The sequence below is a fragment of the Anser anser genome, assembly GCF_964211835.1.
Source record: "Anser anser genome assembly, chromosome: 14".
Taxonomy (NCBI): domain Eukaryota; kingdom Metazoa; phylum Chordata; class Aves; order Anseriformes; family Anatidae; genus Anser; species Anser anser.
In genome coordinates, this window is record NC_139735.1 from 12,720,567 (window position 1) to 12,741,031 (window position 20,465).

Below are 20,465 nucleotides of genomic sequence, written 5' to 3' on the forward strand. Positions count from 1 at the left end.
GGGCCAGGGTTGCAATGACGGGGTTGCTCACTCGGGCAGGGTGGTGCAGGAACTTGGTAGACCGGGACCAGTCCTCCCGGGCACTCGTCTGTGGGGGTTGGGGCCGGGCGGTCCCCTGGCGCCCCTTCCCCTTGGGGACACAGCTTTGGGACCACGTCCAGTCCCACCGGCTGCACCCGAAGCTGCTGGGGCTCGCGCCGCTTAACCCACGGTGTCTGTGTCTCCTTGCAGCTCCCCTGCGGCGCAGGATGAGGCCCCTCGCCTCCTGCCTGGGCCTGTGGCTCCTCTGCCAGCTGCCTGCCCTGGTCTGCGGGACGCGGGTGGTCTACAAAGTGCAGGAGGAGCAACCCCCCAACACGCTCATCGGCAGCCTGGCCTCTGACTACGGCTTCCCAGACGTGGGGCACCTCTACAAGCTGGAAGTGGGGGCCCCGTACCTGCGTGTGGACGGCAAGACTGGGGACATCTACACCACAGAGACCTCCATCGACCGGGAGAGCTTGCGTGAGTGCCAGCACCTCCTGCCCGGCGAGCCCTGCTACCTGGAGTTCGAGGTGTCCATCACTGACCTGATCATGAACAGCAGCCCACGCCTGCTGGAGGGGCAGATAGAGGTGCTCGATATCAATGACAACACGCCCAACTTCGCCTCGCCTGTTCTCACCCTGACCATCCCCGAGAACACCAACATCGGGGCTCTCTTCTCCATACCCCCGGCCATGGACCGCGACTCGGGTCCCAACGGCGTTGCCTCCTACGAGCTGATGGCCGGCCCTGAGGCGCAGGAGCTCTTTGGGCTGCAGGTGGCCGAGGACCAGGACGAGAAGCAGCCGCAGCTGATCGTCATGGGGAACCTGGACCGGGAGCAGTGGGACTCCTATGACCTGACCATCAAGGTGCAGGACGGGGGCAGCCCGCCGCGGGCGAGCAGTGCCCTGCTGCGCATCACCATCGTGGACATGAATGACAATGCGCCCAAGTTCGAGAAGGCCCTCTACGAGGCAGAGCTGTCCGAAAACAGCCCCGTGGGGCACTCTGTCCTCCAGGTGGGTTTGCGGGGGCTTTCTTCTCCTCCCCAGCTCTCCTTGCAGGGACAACCTGGGGGCTTCTCTATGGCCACGTGCTGCCTTGGGAGGGGGAGCTCAGAGGGCTGCATGCCACAGGAGCCGGCAGCGTCACCCTGGGATGTCACCTCTGCTGAAAAACGTTGGGACAAGATGCTCGGGAAGCTGCAGCCGGGGCAGGGGCTGCAAGACCACAACTTAGAAGCAGCAGCAAGGCTGGCGGGTCTGCAGGAGCACAGCTGCAGGTTTCGGGGAGGGCTGGGACTCACGGTCCGTAGAAGAGCCTGGCTTCATGCCTGGCTGGTACAAATGCTGTCCGCAGACAGGACATTGACCCATTTGCAAGTCACATTCCCATGGCTGCTCCCTGGAAACTCAGGAGACTGGGGGTACCGTCTGCAGATCCGGGGGTGCTTTGCTGTGCATGGGGCTCTGCCCCATCACGGGGGGGTCTGGGGGGGGGTTGGCAATGAGATAGCAGCCGACATCTGTTTATCTGCAGCTGCCATCTTAATAAGCGGAGCGTGGCCAGCTCTCATCTGCTAATTCTGATGTGGATTTTTAAGAATTCATTTTTCACTGTTAAGAGAATGGAAGTTGGAAGCAGATAAGGGAGCCACGCGGCCGGGAGGAGAATGGGCTGAGCCGCTGCCGCTGCCATTGCTCAGCTTTTATCTTTCGGGGAAAATGACTTCCGCCTTTTTTTGTGAGTGGAGGTAAAAGGTGGAATTTACATTTAACAACTTTCGTTCTCCATCCAAATCTGCTGAGCAAGATAACGGCAGAGCAGCAAATGGTGCAGAGAAGAGGCTGCTCGGAGAGCCGATTAGGGAGGCAAATGTTAGACAAACCTCATCTTCTTTAGAAAGCAAATAATAGGCAGGTTTATGCGAACGCAGAGCTGCTGGCTGGTGGGCTGGTGCACCCCTGCAAGCAGGGAGGGAGCTGCGGTGGCTCTGTGCAGCATTGCCATCCTCAGCACCATCCTCACTGGGGCCAGGCGGCTGCTCAAGCCCCCCACTGTTGCTGCGGGGTGGTGGGAAGGGAGGGTCTGGGGGTGCAGGGGCAGCCAGGGCTGTACCTCCCCGATGCTGCCTGGGTCTGGCAGTGCTGCTTCCTGGAGGATTCCCTGCATGCTGGAGCGGGCTGGGAGGGGAGCTCTGCCCGACCGGCACAGCCGGTTTCTCTGGAAGAGCGAGGGACAGCCTCCGTGCCGGAGAGCCACTCCCAGCCGTCCTGCCGGTCTCAGGCTCTTTGCCCCATAGGTCTTGGCCCTAGAAGAGGAAATCCAGGTTTTTCCCCCCGGCCTGGCCTCTCCTGCTCACCGTCTTCTCCCTCTGTCCCACAGGTGAAGGCCAACGACTCGGACCAGGGCGCTAACGCCGAGATCGACTACTCGTTCCACCAGGCCTCAGACATGGTGCGCCGGCTGCTGCGCCTCGACCGCGCCACGGGGCTCATCACCGTCCAGGGACCCATTGACCGCGAGGACGTCAGCATCCTCAAGTTCTCCGTCATGGCCAAGGACAAGGGGGCCAACCCCAAGAGTGCCCGCACCCAGGTGGTGGTCACCATCAAGGACATGAACGACAACGCGCCCTCCATTGAGATTCGGGGCATCGGGTTGGTCACGCACCAGGATGGCATGGCAAATATCTCGGAGGACGTGCCAGTAGAGACAGCAGTAGCTCTGGTGCAGGTGTCCGACCGAGATGAGGGCGAGAACGCCGTGGTGACATGTGTCGTGGCTGGTGATGTCCCATTCCAGCTGCGGCAGGCAAGTGAAACTGGGAGCGACAGCAAGAAGAAATACTTCCTGCAGACCACCACGCCGCTGGACTACGAGTCGGTGAAGGACTACACGATTGAGATCGTTGCGGTGGACTCGGGGAACCCGCCCCTCTCCAGCACCAACTCGCTGAAGGTGCAGGTGGTGGACGTGAATGACAACGCGCCTGTCTTCAGCCAGAGCTTCACCGAGGTGGCCTTCCCTGAGAACAACGAGCCCGACGACCTGGTGATGGAGGTAAGCGCCAGCGATGCGGACAGCGGCTCCAATGCCAAGCTGGTTTACTCGCTGGTGACAGACCCCTCGTCCAAGGGCTCCTTCACTATTGACCCCGACTCTGGGGAGATCCGAGTGAAGGCGGTGCTGGACCGCGAGCAGCGGGAGCGCTACGAGTTCTTGGTGGTGGCGGCAGACAAGGGCAGCCCCAGCCTCAAGGGCACAGCATCTGTGGCCATCAACGTCATGGACAGGAATGACAACGACCCCAAGTTCATGCTGAGCGGCTACAACTTCTCGGTGATGGAGAACATGCCGCCCCTCAGCCCTGTGGGCATGGTGACGGTGATCGATGCTGACAAAGGAGAAAACGCCCGCATCCAGCTGTCGGTGGAGCAAGACAATGGGGATTTTGTCATCCAGAATGGCACTGGCACCATCCTCTCCAGCATCTCTTTTGACCGGGAGCAGCAGAGTACGTACACTTTCCGGCTCAAGGCGGTGGACGGTGGGGATCCTCCCAGGTCTGCATACGTGGGGGTGACCATCAATGTCTTGGATGAGAATGACAATGCCCCCTTCATCACTTCGCCCTCCAATGCCACCTACAAGCACATCCTGCCCCACACGAGCCCTGGCCAGCAGGTGAGCAAGGTCAAGGCAGAAGACATTGACTCCGGCGTCAACGCGGAGCTGACCTACAGCATCACGGGAGGCAACCCCTTCGAGCTCTTCCAGATCTCCCCGCACAGCGGAGACATCACGCTGGAGAAGGAGATCCTGCGCAAGCACCACGGCCTGCACCGCTTGGTTGTGCGCGTCAACGACAAGGGCAAGCCCTCGAGGCACGGCACAGCACTGGTGCACTTCTACGTCAATGAGACGTTGGCCAACCGCACGCTGCTGGACACGCTGGTGGGGCACAGCCTGGACACGCCGCTCGACATAGACATCGCTGGAGACCCCGAATACGAGCGCAGCAAACAGCGAAGCAATATCCTCTTTGGAGTCATCGCTGGCATCGTGGCAGTCACCTTGGTCATAGTGCTAGTCGTGCTGGTGCGCTACTGCCGACAGCGGGAGGCCAAGAGTGGCTACCAGGCAGGCAAGAAGGAGACCAAGGACCTGTACGCACCCAAGCAGGCCAGCAAGAGCGGTAAGAGCAAGAACAAGGTGAAGAAGAGCAAGTCCCCAAAGCCGCCCAAGCCCACGGAGGACGAGGAGGAGACGGGGCTGCAGAAATCGCTCAAGTTCAACCTCATGAATGACTCCGTCAGCGACAGCCCTCGCATCCACCTGCCCCTCAACTACCCACCGGGCAGCCCAGACCTGGGGCGCCACTACCGCTCCAACTCACCCCTGCCCTCCATCCAGCTGCAGCCTCAGTCGCCCTCTGCCTCCAAGAAGCACCAGGTGGTGCAGGACCTGCCGGCCACCAACACCTTTGTTGGCACCGGGGACAACAACTCGACGGGCTCCGAGCAGTACTCGGACTACAGCTACCGCACCAACCCCCAGAAATACACCAACAAGCAGGTAGGAGAGCTCATCCTGAGGCCGGCAGCGGCCCCCCCGCTGCACCGGGGAGCCATCTGGACCGAGGTGTGGGAGTGAGCCTGGACTGGCCCCCGGCGCACGTGGCCGGGGGAGGCTGGCGGAGGACGGCCACCATGGGGAGGGGACAGGGAAGGGGACAGAAAAATATCACAGCCCTCGTCACGGCGCCCGGGGCTGGGACCTGGGTGGCGGTGATATGAAGGGCGCTGCATGCCTGTGCCTCTGCATGGGGAGCACTGGGGGAGGGAAGCCCACCTGCCTGGGTCCCCTCTGGGGATCGGCACCCAGCAGGGCGATGCCACCCCAGGGAGCATGGAGCGAGGCGCTTGCTGTGGCCAGCTCCCTGTGCAAAGCATCCCGAAAAAGGGAGCTCCGTGGCTGCCCGGGCAGGCGGGGCTGGGCTGAGGAGCAAAGCGCTGCCTTTTTCCCAGGCTCGGGTTCTGCCTTCCCCAGGGCTTGGGCCCTCTGCCATAAGCTGGCGCGGTGAAAATCCGCCTCGGTGCGAGCAGCAGAGCCCGGCGGCTTTTCTCCACGCAGGGCTCCTCGCTGGTGGCACGGGGCCGGCAGGGGAGGGTGGCCGAGGAGCGGGGCACCGGGGTCTCTGCTGCGTGCTGCGGTCGGGTCACTGCTCTCCGTCTGGCCAGGGACTTCTGCGGGGCAGGGCGGAGGAAGGACTTGGCTGCCGAGCGGGAAGGGCTGCTGGCTGGTGTGCTTGGAGGTCGCGGGAGGACCGCAGGGGTCCGGAGCTTGCGGGACCTTCTCTCCTTGGGCTGTCTGGCCAGTTGGCTTGCACCACGTTTCTGCTTTGGCGCCTGTCGGGTCTGTCCTTAGCGAGCTAGGGAGGGAGAGCGGGGACGGGTGCCTCTGGCTTCACCTGTTCCCGGCCCCATGGGTGAGGACCGCCTGCTCCGCCCCACACCGTGCTGTACCCCGTGTGCCCCGTCAGCGGCAGGCTGGGCTCCTGCCGTGGGGCTGAGCTCTGCTGCCCTGTTGGATTTGACTTCAATAAAGTTTTCTATTTTTGACCACTTGTGCCTTATTTTCCGTGCTGCCCCTGAGGCTGCTCTGGCTCACGGCCGTTTCCCAGGCAGCCTTCCCCTAGCCCCAGCACCCAGAAGAGATGCGAGTGTGGGCCAACCTTCCCCTCTGCCCCCAGCGTGGCCCCCACAGAGGTCTCAGTGTGACACCATCTGTGGGGGCCATCTGTGTAGGCCCCCTTGCTCTACATCTCCCATCTCCAGCCCTCTAAGAGGAGACGCCTTCCCCAGGACGCGGTGCACCATGCACACACCCCAACACCCCTTGGCCGTGCTCATCCCCACATCCACTTGAGACCCCCCATCTCCCCAGGCCAGCACGTGGAGGAGCGGAGCCCTGCCTGGGTAGCATGACCCAAATCCTGCCGCAGTGCCGCAATGAGGACGCGGATGCAGATGGAGCCTGGGTGCGTCAGCAGCGCCGGGGGGGCACCCGACGCAAGGCACTCCCCGCCCTGCCATGCAGCGGGCACCCTTGCAGTGGAGGAGATGTCCTCCCAAGCAGGCCTGCAATGGGGCAAGGTGACCAAGCTCCCCTAAGACCATAGTCCCTCCCTGGCCACCCCCTCCTCATTCTCAGGGTTTTTGGTTCAAATGCGGGCGTGGGGAGGTACCGGATTCACCTCTTCCCCAGGGGCTCCAACCAGCCCTACCAGCCCGCTGGAGGAGAGGAGGTCTGGTGCTTGGAGAGATTAGATCATCCGGGGAAACCAGTGCTTCTGGCTCTGGTGGTTTCAGCCCGGTGCCAGCCTTGGCTCTCCCAACCTCCTCGTTTGTTTTGCTAACAGTGTAAGGTTTTATCTCGAACCGCTCAGGAAGCGTCTGGGCCTCCTGGGCAGGCACGGCTGGGCCCCACGGGGCGATGTGGTGGCTGCAGAAGAGGAAAAGAGACGGCAGCACCCACCTCCAGCCCAGCCCCTGCAGGGCTGGGCCGGGCAGGCTGGGGACCTGGCTCGGCGCTGCTATCTGCATCCCTTTGGGAACCGTCTGAAAGCCATTTCCCTTCCTTCCCTGCCCTCAGCAGCTCTTTGATGAACCTGGAGCGAGAACGCAACCTCTCAGGTGCTCAAGTTCTTCTGCCTATCTCCCAGGCTCCATCCTTTGGGGCATTTTTTGTACTTTTTTTTTTTTTCTCCTTTATCCTCTCACCGCTGCACAGAGCCGGGGCTGCCCCAGGTCACTGCAGCCCCCCACTGCTCCAGAAGCCGGCTGGAGTGATGTTGGCTTGGGCGTGCTGCTGCGAGCTCAGCAGAGGCACCTGCACCTGCCTGCAGGCTCAGGAGCACGGCGCAGCATTAATTACTCTCCGCGGGTGAGGGGGAATAGGAGGAATATTGTAGCTGTAATGGACAGAAATGAAATTGTCTTGTTGTAGAATTTCGCTTAGAGTCTCCATAAATTGCAGGTTTAGGTGTTGGCAGATGTTTGGGAAAGTCTCCTGCTGTCCTGGGTCAGTGGATTTTCTCAAGGTCGCTCACGTGGAATGAGCTGATAAATGGATCCAGCGCCGAGCTGCAGATGGAGCAGAGGGTTCAGGGGGGACCTGCCCTGTTTTCTTCTGCTCCGGAAAGATTTCCCAGTCTGCAGATCAGCTCCTGCTCCCCACATCATTTGGGACTGGTGCAGATTCAGCACAGTTGTGGGCACTGGGGATGCAGTGCAGGGGACCCTGAGCATCCGTGGGGAGCATGAAAGGGGCGAGGAGCGGGGCAGGTTGGGGTGCTCGCAGCCTGTAGCTCCCAGCCACAGGCTGGGGTGCGAATGGGGTGCAGCCTGCATCCACTGCAGGAGGAGGTGGCACGGGAATGGGAACCATGCTGTCCCAGGAGGAGGTGGCGGGGGGTTGCATGCAGGCCGTACGACACGGAGAGGTGACAGTGGAGCGTGCGGAGCACGGTGACTCCTCAGTGTGCATCCAAGGGGGCCGTGGTGCTGACCTGGTGCTGACTGTCCACGTCCCGCTGGGGAGAGCATCGGGTTTCTCCTGACTGAGGCCCCTGGCCCCGCTGCCACTGGGGACCTCACCCTTTGCTCCTCTGATGGCTTGCAAGGAATAACTTTAATCTCTTCCTCTGCATGGAGCCCCTGTGCCCTGCGCTCTCCTCACCGTTGCCGCATGCCGGGCTGCCTGGGGGGCTCTCAGCTCCCCAGACCCTCCAGCTGCGGCCGGTTCCTCCTTCCCACCCTGCTGAGCCAGGTGCTGGCCCGCTCCCCCCTCTTCCCTTTGCTTCTCAGTCCCACCCCCCACCGGCTCTCACATTTACGCCTGCCCCCTCCTTCCCTCTCCCCTGCTCTCTCCCCCTTCCTCGTGCTCCACCCAGGCAGCGATCTCCCCCTTCCCGGTTGCTTTCCCCTCCCCAAACCCCGAGGGATGCTGAGCCCTGCTGAGTCCCTGCTGGCTCCAGCGGGTCCCCAGCGCGATGAAAGCACTGGCTGTGGCCAAGGCGCACTGATTGATATTCCCGGCACCGCTCTGCCCGCTCGGCCGGGCTCTCAGCTGCAGTGCTGCTCCCGGACCCGCCTGGAGCAGGGCCCAAGCCTGCAGCCTGTTTAATCAGGCACCCTGACTGGGGAGGGGGGGGAAGAGATTTCTGCAATTCCAGCATGTGTCCCTGTGCATTTTTTCATCCCTCTGCAAGGGGGGAGAGATGAGGATGCATCTTTGGGGTGGGATGCAGCAGCAGGAGCAGAAGGAAGGGTGTGGAGGGTGGGGTGAGGACAGGGCCGGGACATTTTGGGAGGGGACGGAGCGGAGGCTGGGGTAATGCGAGGGTTGGCGATGTAGGGCAGGATGGGGTGGGGTGGTTGGGGAAGGTGCGTGGAGCAAAGCAGGCAGCTGTGGGTGGGGAGGGCAGCCCCACGGCAGCACGGGGCAGCAGGGGCGAGGTGACCGCTGGGTGCTCGTGTCCACCCCAAGGCACGGCGAGCAGGGGCTGCCCTTCATGGCTGGTGGGCTCCGGGGCACTCAGGGGCCCTGTGCGACCCCACCAAACCCCTCTTTTATGTTCTTTTGAAAGACAGCTCCGGACCTGAGCCCTAAGGCAAGCCCAAAGCGTTTCCTCCCTCCCCGCCCTCCATACCCACACACACTGCCCATGCCCACGAATCCCAGGCTCAGCCCCTCTCCGGGCAGAGCCGCATTCCTGCCCGGTGCCCTGCCAGCTGGGCCCTCCCGGCTGCACTTGCACAACTCCGGTGCTGCTCCTGGGAGGCACCGAGGTGGTTGGCGATTGCTGCAGACAGGACTTCCCATGGCCCCCCTCTCCCAAGAAGCAGGCGCTGTCCTCGGCCGGGATGGTTTGACTTGGCTGGGGCGGGGCAGGGTTGAGCTCAGTGGCGTTTGTGCCCTCTGCTTCCCCCGCAATGGGCCGAAAAGCCCTCAGCTTCTTCTTGTCACCTCGAGCTCTGGTGTCCATCAGGTCTGCCTGGTGTCACCTCTGTGAGCCAGCGTCAGGCCCCTCAGCCCCCCCCACAGCGGGTTCCCCATCGACCCCGTCTCCTCTCCAACTTTCTGGAGGATTTGGGAGGCCTCAGTCTTCACCCTGGAGGCCCTTGAGAAAGAAAACTCTCCAAGATCCCTTAAAAACTCATGGTTATTTTACACCGATGGCTTCCACGGTGGGAGCTGCCTCAGTCCTTCGGATGCTCGCAGGATATGGGGTGGGGGAGAGCAGCGACCTGCAGGAGGGCAGGGCAAAGCCCACGCATCAGCCCCTAACTTACAGCCCGCTTCAGCACTCATAGCCATGCCCCGAGGATCCTGCCTGGAGACCACAAAAAGTGCCCCCCATTAGCAAAACCCCCTTCTGAGCCCCTCCTCAGGGGCACGGTGCCTGTTCTGCCATCGAGGCACAGCACCGCTGGGCAGCCGTGCACCTCGGCAGGATTCATCAAAGCCATCTTTAGGGCCGTCATTTTGGGAGGGCAGCAATTCGCCACCTCTCCCACAGGACCGATCCTGCTCCATCGCAACCAAGTCGGAGCAGAGTGCCCTGATTCGGCTCCTCTGAGAGATCTCTGAAGGCCCAAGCAACCTGAAAGCCTGGAGCTATTTTGCTCCCACATGGCCTGGTTTTTCACATGCTCCCAACTCCCCCATGCTCTTGAGCATCTGCAAAGCTGCTGCCAGGGAGGATCTGACAGATATCAGTCCCTGCTGCGGGGGTACGGCTTGTCTGAACTCAGACTGCAATCCTGCTTTAAACATCTTGCTAATATGATGTCTGATGTTCCCTTACACTAATCTGTTAATCTTTCTGCTTTTTCATCAAATGTGCTCAAGCCCACTAGAAGGGAAATCAGTATTTCAGATGTCTGAAGAGCCCTCCTTTGTTGTTCAAGGCTGGGTGAGACCTTTCAGGGTGTTGTAACACTGATTTAAGGTGCCTGGAGGGGCTCAGGCTGCTTTTCCCCAGGATTTCAAGAATATGACAGTTTATTAGGGAACATCTCTTGCACAGAGAGTGGAGCTCAAGAACCTTTATTGTCCAGGAATTTTTTCAAGAGCCACGGTCTGCAAGGTCTGGACCAGGACCTAACAGGATTTGAGAACTGGATCAGAGATTAAATTAAGGACAGCAGATCTGCAATACCATTAGGGTGTAGCTGGGATGTTTCTTACTCTCTCACTCACCTGGGAAGATTGTTGTGGGCTCTGCACAGGAAAGAAGTGAAGCAGAAGCTGGTCCTTTGAGATGTGCTCCACGGCCTGGATCCTTCCACTCACTGCTCTTTAGAACTGTGGTTTTACAGGGGAATGGAGAGGGGCAGGCACTTGGGACATCCTCAGGGAGCAAAAAGGACTCTGAAGTTGTGGCCTACAAGAGCCTCATGCTGAGAGATCCTGACACTGGGCAAGACACATTTATTTCACAAGTGTCCTCACCCAGCTGGCTCCCTTTGGTGTGACTCCCCTTGCTCTTCTTGCCAGTCATGCCAGAGACAACACTGCAACAGGCTTTGCACCTTACACCTTCCCTCTTGAGTGGCCTCCTTCAAAATTCCTGCCTATAATGGGCAGTCAAACCTCTCTTGTCCAACCACACCTCCATCTCTCATGTTGGGAACCAGCTCAGGCATAAGACGCAATGCTGGGCAGGATCCTCATTGCCATCAGGCACACGTGGGTGCAGCACACAACCCAGGGCATGACAAGGGCGCTTCCCTTCTGCCCACACTTTTCGGGTGCAGCCTCCCTTCTGCCCCAGATCCCCCTGAGGCCCCTCTGGCTCCCTGCCCTGTAGCCCTCCTGACTTCCTCCACCATCCCCACTGCCCATCACCATGCGGGTGCTCCCCAAGGCAAAACAGCTCCCTGCTCACCCATACGTATCCCATGGTAGCAAGAGATGCCAGATATAAGGGGACCGAAGCCTGGCCATGTTGCTTGTCTCACCTTTTTTCTGCTCCAAATGAGGGCAATAGCTCATGTCCTACCCTGCATCGTCACCAGGCGCAGCTGGCTGCAGAGCACCAACGTCAGGGCTCTGCTGAGGTCCAGAGCTGCAAGGCACAGGCTTGTGGATCAGACACGATTCCTCGAACAACCAGGAGAAGCTTCTGCCCTTTACCGGTGGAAACAGAGTTGGTTAGGAAACAGGCTTGCCATTGGGGAGAATTTTGCACTTAAAAACAAACCAGAAAGAATTGATAATCGTTTTGCTCATTTTAGCTCAAATCAGTCAACAGAAAATAGATAGGTAGGTAGATAGATAGATACACAGAGAGGTAGGTAGAAAGATAGATAGTGAGATAGATAGTGAGATAGATAGTGAGATAGATAGATAGATAGATAGATAGATAGATAGATAGATAGATAGATAGATTTCCTCATAATTTATAGAGGCAAAATTTCTGGCTGACTTTTTAATTTAATTTTGTAACGAGTACTAGGCTTGAATTCCGAAGTGAAAATTACCTCTACAAGAGCATCATTTTTTTTCCTTTTTACACTCCCCCTGCCCCGGCTTTGAAACGAGAAGCCCATTTGCAAGATCTGATTTCAGCAAATTGACGTGTTCTCCAAGCAGAGTCTTCTGCTGAAGCATCCCTGGTTCTTTCTTTAAGAGGCCTGAGTCTACTGCTGGGGACCCCCTGCTCTCCTCAGAGCCCTCCGTGCTATCTGTCAGCTCCACTGGGTGCAACTGGGAGCCAGATTAGCTCATTATTTTCCCAGCATTATTTTCCCACTTGGCAGCTGTTGGACTCCTTGAGGGCTTTGTTCAAGTGTTTCTCCCAGTCCTGGAACCTTTTCCTCCCTGGGATCTTCAGATGGTTTTAATGCGATGATGAGACCTCCCTCTGTGTCCCGAGCGATTTCTGCTCTGTACCAACCATCTACAGCATGTCTTTATTATCAGCTTGAAGGTGATAGACATTTCAGGACACCATGGTCAGTACAATTTAGACATTATTCCATAAAGATTATGACCCCTTTAGATTTTACGATTCACCCTTCAGATGATTTATTTCCATATTTTCCTTTCCAGTTCTCATTTCAAACAAAGAAAAGCCAAATTGCACATCCTTGATGGGCTCGGAGCTCTGATAGGCTGAGAGGTTAGGCAATCTCTGTCCCGAGGCTGTCTAAATGGGTTTCTAATTGCGTTAGATCTTGCTATGAGTTAGATAAATTCGATCTGACCAGGCAGGTTGGCACCGGGCTTTGGCGGCTTCTTTGAGCAGCATGCAAATTTTGGGAGGCTTCAGGGCACCTATGCGGAGTCAGCCCACATTTTACCCAGACTTATTCATTAAACAGTGCCTCAGCATCTGATGTCCATTTCAGGACGGCTGTTCTGCTATCATTATTTCAGCAGGACTGGTAACACCTCTCCCCTGAATGCAAGGTCAGCACTTGCTAATTGCCAGAAGTGGAAGCCATGCGAGCAGTCACGCAGAAGAGCGAGCAGGTGCTTCTCAAATAATGCCTGCTTTTGGGAAGTGCGATCTGCGTGGATTCCTGTGTCTTCCTTGCAGTTGTGGGTTCCTTCTGTGGCCTCCTCTGTCCATGGCCAAGGAGTTAGAGGGTTGTTGGGAAAAACCTCACTTCAGACACAGGGAAACGGGTGGGCACGAGGAGCAGAGCAGAGCCACCAGCCAAAACCTCATGGACCAGAGGGGGACCAGAGCTGGCGGCCCCATTGCTAACGCTCCTTGTGCAATCATGGTAGATATGGCAGAGCTGGCCCCAGCAAACTGCCCGCGGAGAGGCCAGAAGGGTAGATCAGGAGCAGGGAAGGGCTGTCCGCCCCATGCAGAACACCAGCAGGCACACCCACAGCTGCTCGGACGAGCTGTAAAGCAGTCAGCTACTGATGGCCACGAGCTGAGCTTGGGTCCTGTTTCCTCACACTAGAGCCTAGCCCTGAACTGGTTTTGGCAGTTATGGTCCTGCTTTCCTAGAGCCTCTGGATTTGGTTTCCATATTCCCCTCAGCATCCTGCTCCGGAGCCTGCGTTGCATTACAGCGGAGTTTCCAGGCACAACACTAACAGATAAAATAATTCCTGCATGCAGCAAAGCCTCTGTATGCAAAAAGTTGGAGCTCTGTGGTTTTGCGCACAGTCCCTGTACTTATCTTCTTATTTTTTACTGTAACCAGGGACGTTGCAGAGCTCCAGGTTGCTTTTAAAGGCAAGAGGAGGTTCGTGAATTAATCTGAAGTTGGCTAACTCCTGGGCCACAATGGCTCCCTTGTCACTTATTTTTATATTCTGGGCATCGGGTCTGACATTGCCTTTCACTCGCAGCCCTGTGAGTTGCTGCATTGTGGCGGCGGCCGGGGAAGCAAGCTCCTTTGGCAGAGGGCTGAGAGGCTGGGGAGGCTGAGAGGCCGGGGAGGCGCGGGAGCGGGTGGAGGCTGCTGGACCAGCCCCAGTCCCGCTGGCGGGGCAGCAGCGAAGGGGTTAACAATTTTGACGTTTCCACGGCTCCAGCATTAATCCACGCCCGCACAGCTCCCGTCGGCAGGAAAAGGGCGCCTGGGGCGGGTTTTAAGGTTCCTTTTGTGCAAATTGGGATTTCTGGGATTTCTGGGTCCGTGCCGCAGCATGCGGGAGGCGCGGTGTGACGGGGCGATACATGCAGTTGGGGTGCAGCATGCCCCAACCCTGCTCCCTTGTATCCCATTGCCGCTGGTTTGCAAGCAGAATCTGCTTGGTGCATGCCCTGCTGCGAGCTGGAGATGTTTGCAATGAAGCCGAGAGGTGGGGGGGAGCAGAAAGGGTCTCCTGGGTACCCTCCAGCAGCGGTGGTCTGTCCTGGGGACCCTCATGATGGAGAACAGTATGAAGGAGCCCCTTGGTGGGGCTGTACGAGGGGGTTGTTGCTGCAGGATGCCGTGGGGGCTATTCTAGAGCTGTAGCAAAGTGGAGGCAGCAGTTAGAAACAGAAAAGCAATAAATACCAGCAAACAAAGGGGGGGGGGGGGGGGGAGCATATAACAATTAGTAGAAATGAGTAGTTTTGGAGTGTAAAAAATTGACAAGGAAAGCCAAAAAACATTGGGAGAAAATCAATTTTGACAAGCTGAACACAATAAGGAGCACTTTAAAAATGCACTAGGAGGAGGCAGCACCAGCAATTGTCATTTCCAAATGGAGACTGCAAAATTGTTAATTATGTAGAAAAATGCAAAAGTATTCAGTAAATAGTTCTAGTAATTTGGACCGAGACAGAACAAGGCAGGATGCGGTACCTGCCAATGCGCTGATAGCAGAGAAAGACATCCAAAATACCATTTCCTTGGAACAGCAATAGTTGGAATAATGCCATGGGCCGACTGGAGCAGCGAGGGGACGCTGGGTGCGACCGTGCCGCCTGGGAAGGGCTGGGTTAACAGCCCCGGCGGGGGACTCGGTGATGGAAACAGAGCTGACGCCAGTCAGTGCAGTGTGATGGGAAAGGATGCCGGGCAGCGTCCTTGCATGCTGGGTCCAGCTCCTGAGCCTCTCCTTAGGCATGTGCTCCTGGCCACCGTGAGGAGCAGGATCCGTGCCAGACGTGCTGGCGGGGCCACGGCGGCAGGGCTCCAGCAGGGAGCTTTGCGCTCATGCAAGATTACAGCGTGCAGCCGATCGCCCCGGAGTTTGATGAAGACGCTGAGTTGATAATGCTTTATGTTATTATTATTATTATTTTGAATTAACACTATTCATTAAATGTGAGGCATTGTCAGCTAGATGAAGATCTGGTTTATCAGCAGCTTTGGGGAGAAAAGCAGGCGCTGGCTGGGAGTCCTGGTGGAACCAGGTTCTCCTGGAGGAGCTCTTCGGCAGCACGATGGTGCCTGCTGCCATTCAATGTTGCAATCAACGATCTGGAAATAAATATAAAATCACCGCTGATAAAATTTGCAGCTGACATGGAGATTGGTGGAGTGGGAGATCATGATGAGGATAGAGCAGTCATGCAGAGCGATCCAGATTGCTTGGTAAACTGGGCCCATTTAAACAAAGTGCATTTTAACACAGCCAAATGCAAAGCTGTATGTTGAGAAATAGGGAATGCTGCTGCGTACCCTGGAAAGCACCAGCTCTAAAATGAATTAAGGGTCACACAGCACGAGGAGCTCAGCATGGACCAAAGGGCTAACGTTGCCCTCGGGGGAAGAAACCTAGAGGTGGGAGCTGAGGGAAAGCCCTGGTGAGGTGGGCTCCCCGTCACAGGGATCACCCCAATGAGGAATGGAGGACAAGCCAGGATGAGGGCCACAAAATGGACTTACTGGCTCAAAAACTGCCTTGCAGGTTGAGGCTTATGGAAGCCGGTTTGTTTAACTTCACAGCAGAAGATCGAGGGGTGCCTTGGTTGCCCTGCACAAGCAGCTTCTTGTGTGGAGAGCACTGCTGGCTGAAAGGCTCTTTAACCTCGCAGAGAAGGGTCAGACAAAACCCAATTTCTGCAAGTCCGTGCCAGACAAATGGAGCCAGTGTCTTTCTGCGACTCCAGAACAAGGCTCTCCGGGCAGAGAGATTCAGCCAGACACAAGCTGCTATTATTGTGGCAGCGCACTGGTCACAGCATGGTGGGGCCCTGAGCCCGGCCGTGCCACGCTGGCTCGGCCCTGCAGCAAGGAGCAGAGCCCGTGCAGGGCCTCCAGGCAGGATCTGGCCTCCGCAAGAGGTGTCCTGCAGGTAGAAGCCATGCCGCTCGGAAGGAGGCCTACAGGGGCCAGGGCTCCACAAGGTGTTTGCTTTACTGCACACACCCCACGGAGCCCTCGTGGTTTGTCTGGGGCTTTATGGCACAGTGAGAGTGGAGGGTTCGGACTGGGGGGGGAGGGGGGGGGTCATGGTGCCAGCATGAAGGCTCCCAGATGGGCAGTGGGGTTGGAGGAGGGAGCGGTGGGGCAGCACGGCCGGGCACAGCCTGGAAGGCTCCGGTGGGCCTTGAGAGCTGTGTGTGATGAGCTCGGCTCCTGAGTGGCACACGGAGACCTCCTCGGGGGAACTCAATCCCACTCGGGAAGGGTGACACCGTCTGCTTGGGCAGCACTTGTCAACACCTCCCAGGGCAGTCCTGTCGTGGGGAGCCCTGGCCTCCCTCGCTGCGGGTGCAGGCCGCTCCACCTTGCTTACATGCAGTCGAAAGCAGCAGTCCACCCTGTGCAGAAGGCCGTATGAGCCCCACAGCTGCTGCCTTTGGGCCCCCTCAGCTTCCTCCTCCCCAGCCTCCTTCCCTCAGCCTTCCCTGGCTTATTGGGACTTTTCTCCTCGTTCCTGTCCCTGTGCCTCTTCACCTCACTGGCACACACGGCCTTGAGCGCGGTGTCCCAAAGGCACTTCTGCTGCAGCCCCGCTGGAGCCCAGCAGCGCAGACAGGTCCCTGGGTGACCTCAAGACAAACATCCTGCTTGTGCATCCCGATATAGACACATTTTTTGTGAGGCTTTGATGCTGCTGATGGATCGTCGACCCATGATCTGCTGTAACCCCCAATCCTTCAGCTAGCCTGCTGCTTCTGTGGTGATTATTTTTCCCAAGTGTGCAAATGTGACAGATATATTCCACATCTGTCATCCGAGCAGTTAATGAAAATACAGGCTAGCAATGGACTCGGGACACAACCCGAAGAATTTCATTTGATACATCGTCCCAGCTGAAAGACCTGTCTTCAGTAATTACTTTCTGAATACAACTTTCTAAATGCTTTGCATCCACCCTGCAGCGAAATGCACTATATTACCGAAGCAGAGAAGTACTATGCTGCACCTACACTATTTTCCTGCATTACTTATGAGAATATCATCTAAAATAGTGTCAGAAAACTTCCTAAAGCCAAGACATAACATTTACTGCTCCTCCTCCATCCACGAGGCCTGATGTCTTTTCAAAGGAAGAAGTTCAATGCCTTGACATGTTTGTTTGTGACAAACCTACAGTGGCTGTTACTCATTTCCTTGTTATCTTGTAGGTACTTACAAAGAGTTCTTTTATCTGTTTCAGTATTTTTCCAGGAACTGAAATTAAGCTAACTGTTTTATAATTCTCCAGCTCTTCTTTTTTCTCATCTTTATAGACAGGCGCTATTTTAGCTCTCTTCCACTCTTCTGGAGCCTCCCTCATTTTCTACAAATTCTTAGGAAAAAAAAAATTAAAAAAAAAAAAAGAGAGAGAAAAAAAAAGCCCTAACAGCTCTGAAGTTACTTAAATCAGGTCTCTAAGCACCTGGGGTGAATTTAATCAGGCCCAACCAACCTAAAAGCAGCTAGCTCATTTAAATGCTCCCTGTGTGTTCCTTCCCTTGGTTAGGTTTGATTCCTTTCCCTTCCTCGTTGGTGCTAGCTGTGTGGGATGCCTGATTGCCACTCGATCTTAGTAAAGGCTGCAGCAGAAGAGGTATTTAGCCTAAATCGTGCTGTCTTTCAGTGTGTTGGCTCCTCTGCCTCCCCACCACGTTCTGGTCCCGTCGAGCAGCTCCTTCCCATGTTGATTTTGTGTGTCATTCTCTCTCGGTGTTTGTGTTCTCATCATCCTGCTTTTGCCCTGTGAACTCGAGCTACCCTTTCTGCTCCTCGGTAATCATGACAAAGAGGGATTTTCTGGAAGGATTTGAGGAGGCTGATGATGCAGCTTAATGGCTGTTTGCAATGAGCTCCTCCCTAGCATGAGGCAAGGCTGGGGAGAGCAAGCGTGAAGTAGGGCTTTGAAATGTTTAACGAGCAGACAAAAGAAGCGATTGTGACCCTTGATGGGGAGTCTGTTGCAATGAGAGATGGCGGAGGCTGGGTCAGAGGCTGGAAGGCGAGGAGGGTGTCACCGGAGGCCTTGTGCTGAGCACTGATCCCATTAGAGAGGCTCTCGGCAGAGGTGGGTCTCCGAGAGCATCAAAGGTGTGTGGGAGGTCTGCAGGCAAGGTGAGGGCGCCTGATGAGGGTGGGGTGGGGGCCAGCCCAGCACCGGAGGCTCAGTGCCACCGGGGAGCCTGCCCTGAGCATGCCTGGGGACTTTGTGTCATCCGTGGGTGGCAATGGAGGCTGGGGCTGGAGGAGCCGCTGGGCTAAGGCACGCAGGGGGTGCTCCCAGCCGGGATGGAGCCTGCAGCCCTGGCAGGGGGCTGGTGCCGCTCCCTGCTGCTGCCAGGAGCTCTGCCTCCATTTTGGGGTCAGAACTGCTGACCCCCTGCCCTGTATCACCGCCTGCTGCCTGGCTGACACGTGGGCTTATCTCTTCTTCCAGTTACCTCATCGCCGAGTGACGTTCTCTGCGGCCAGCCAGGCCCAGGACCTGCAGGACCCCTCCCAGCACAGCTACTATGACAGCGGGCTGGAGGAGTCGGAGACCCCGAGCAGCAAATCATCGTCGGGACCCCGCATCGGGCCGCTGGCCCTGCCCGAGGACCACTATGAGCGCACCACGCCCGACGGCAGCATCGGGGAGATGGAGCACCCCGAGAACGGTAGGTGCCGGCGGCATGCGGCTCTGCACCCTTCCTGGGGACCTCCTTCGGCCTTAACGCCTCGAGGCCCGGGTCAGGACAGGCTCGCCCTGTGCAGTCTGGTGGGGCTGGGGGGCTGGAGCAGAGGCGAGGCTGAAAGCAAGGGAGCAGCAAGGATGCGGTGGGGTGGGGAGAGGAGTGAGGGCAAGGAGGTCTGGGAGGAGGCCAGGAGATGAAGGGGGGGCAAGGGCTTGGCACAACGTGGAGAGAGGGGTCCCAGAAAGCTGCTCTGAGATGGCAGCGAGGAGGCTGTAGCCCAGCCAGTGGTGAGGTTGCAGCTGGGGGTCCTGTGGGTGCCAGCTCCCACGGCAAAGCAGAGGGCAGGGGAAGCCCTGCAGCTCCAAGCCCCCAGGGAGCAGAGGGAGAGGAGGTTCAACGGTGTAGGGAATGCATGGAGTGAAGGATCCAAGAGCAGGGGTGGAAGAGCTGAGGGTGACAAGTCCTGTCTTTGAAAGCCTTCGGGTCCCCTCTGGCTCGGGTCCCTCTGCAGCTGAGAACGCCCTGGCAGTGCCAGCAGCCTCAAGGTGGGACAGCCGGCTTTCCCCTGCTCTGGCACAGCTTTGCCCCCTGTTCTGCTCCTTGTGCTGCCTCTGTGCTGCCTGCCTGGCTACCCACAACCAGCCCACTCCCTGAGCTATCTTCTCTGGCCAGCTTAAGTTGCTTCCTTGGACTTGGCTCTGGCTGTGCACATAACATCTACTTTCCTGTACCTGCTGCCTTCTGTGCTCTTGTACTGAGGGGGAGCTTGCAGTGGAGCTGGCAATTTCAAAGGAACCTCTGGGAGGGGAAGGAGAGGTAGTGTGAAGGGTCTTCCCGATGTCTCCTACTTCTGGGAGTATTCTTGACTTTGGGACAGGGCTGGGAGTGTGTTCAGATGGTCTCAGAGCTGGAAATCTGCTGGGTCCCCTTCCTAAGGAATGTGATGTGCCCAGAGCAATTTGTGGTCTTGAAGGTCTAGCAGAGCATCTGCCCCTTCTCCCCAGGTGAGTTCCTAGGGGAATGCTGGAATTCCTGTGCTGTGATTGCTGAAGCAATGCAAGATGGTGCCAAGTCTGGCAGGACTCCCAAATCCATGCGTTGCTCTGGCAATATGAGGCACCCTCCTATCTAGGAGCATGTTACAGACCCCTTTCTTCCCTAAAGTACCAGCCAGTCTGCTGGGAAGAGCAATGTGGAGACTTTCCTGGAACCCTGCTGCAGGACAGTGGTTGCGGGCTCCTCAGGTGTCCTTGGGTACCAGCCATGTGCATGCGGGAGGCTGAAGGCAGGCATGCAGAGAGCTGCAGGTGGCTGTCCTGATGGGTGTGGGAGGAGTGGTGGTGGCTGTGGGGCTGGGAGAGGAAGGCTGGAGCCTTTGAAGGGGAAGGGTGACCCGGAGAAGATGAGGGAGGCGCAAGGTGAGAGAGGAGAACCTGGAGGGGCTGTGGCAGAAAACAGAGGGTAGGCAGTCTGTAGTTACTGTAGTGTTCGGTGCCTCCCTGAGGGGATAGCATGGGGATAACAGACCTGTGGGTTTTCAGAGGACAGGAGTCACCACACCCCACCACAAACAAAGCCAGGCAGGACAGAGGTGTGCACAGGCTCCTGGGGACGCCCCTAACCTGTTCTGCTCCCTGCATGTGGCAGCCGTTGGCTGCTCCGGTGCTGCCAGCAGCCGTCCTGCCCTCCACAAACCCAGCTTCACGCAGAGGCCGTGGCAGGGCACGGCTCTGGGGATTAACCCTGTAGTGCTGGTGCACTGCAGATAATCTGGCAGAGGCAGCTCAATGACTGCAAGGGGGTGGGGTCAGGGCTTTGAGGGCAGCCTGGCGCTGGGCTGTGCCGTTTGGCCATCGTGAGGTACCCGTTGTGTCGTGTTGGTTTG

The 20,465-nt window shown here is 57.6% G+C and overlaps 1 protein-coding gene across 12 annotated transcripts in view; it reads left to right on the forward strand.

Moving 5' to 3' along the window:
• PCDH1 (protocadherin 1) overlaps positions 1-20,465 on the forward strand; it is a 49,543-nt gene that overhangs the window by 6,183 nt on the left and 22,895 nt on the right. For 10 of the 12 annotated variants that reach the window (XM_083798944.1, XM_083798945.1, XM_083798942.1 and 7 more), the window contains 3 exons: positions 232-1,046; positions 2,413-4,605; positions 18,343-18,562. In XM_083798944.1, coding sequence (XP_083655070.1) covers positions 232-1,046; positions 2,413-4,605; positions 18,343-18,562 — 3,228 coding nt within the window. Of the gene's footprint in view, positions 1-231; positions 1,047-2,412; positions 4,606-18,342; positions 18,563-19,457; positions 19,585-20,465 lie in introns of all 12 variants that reach the window. The other 2 variants (XM_083798946.1, XM_083798947.1) reach the window with 1 other exon arrangement.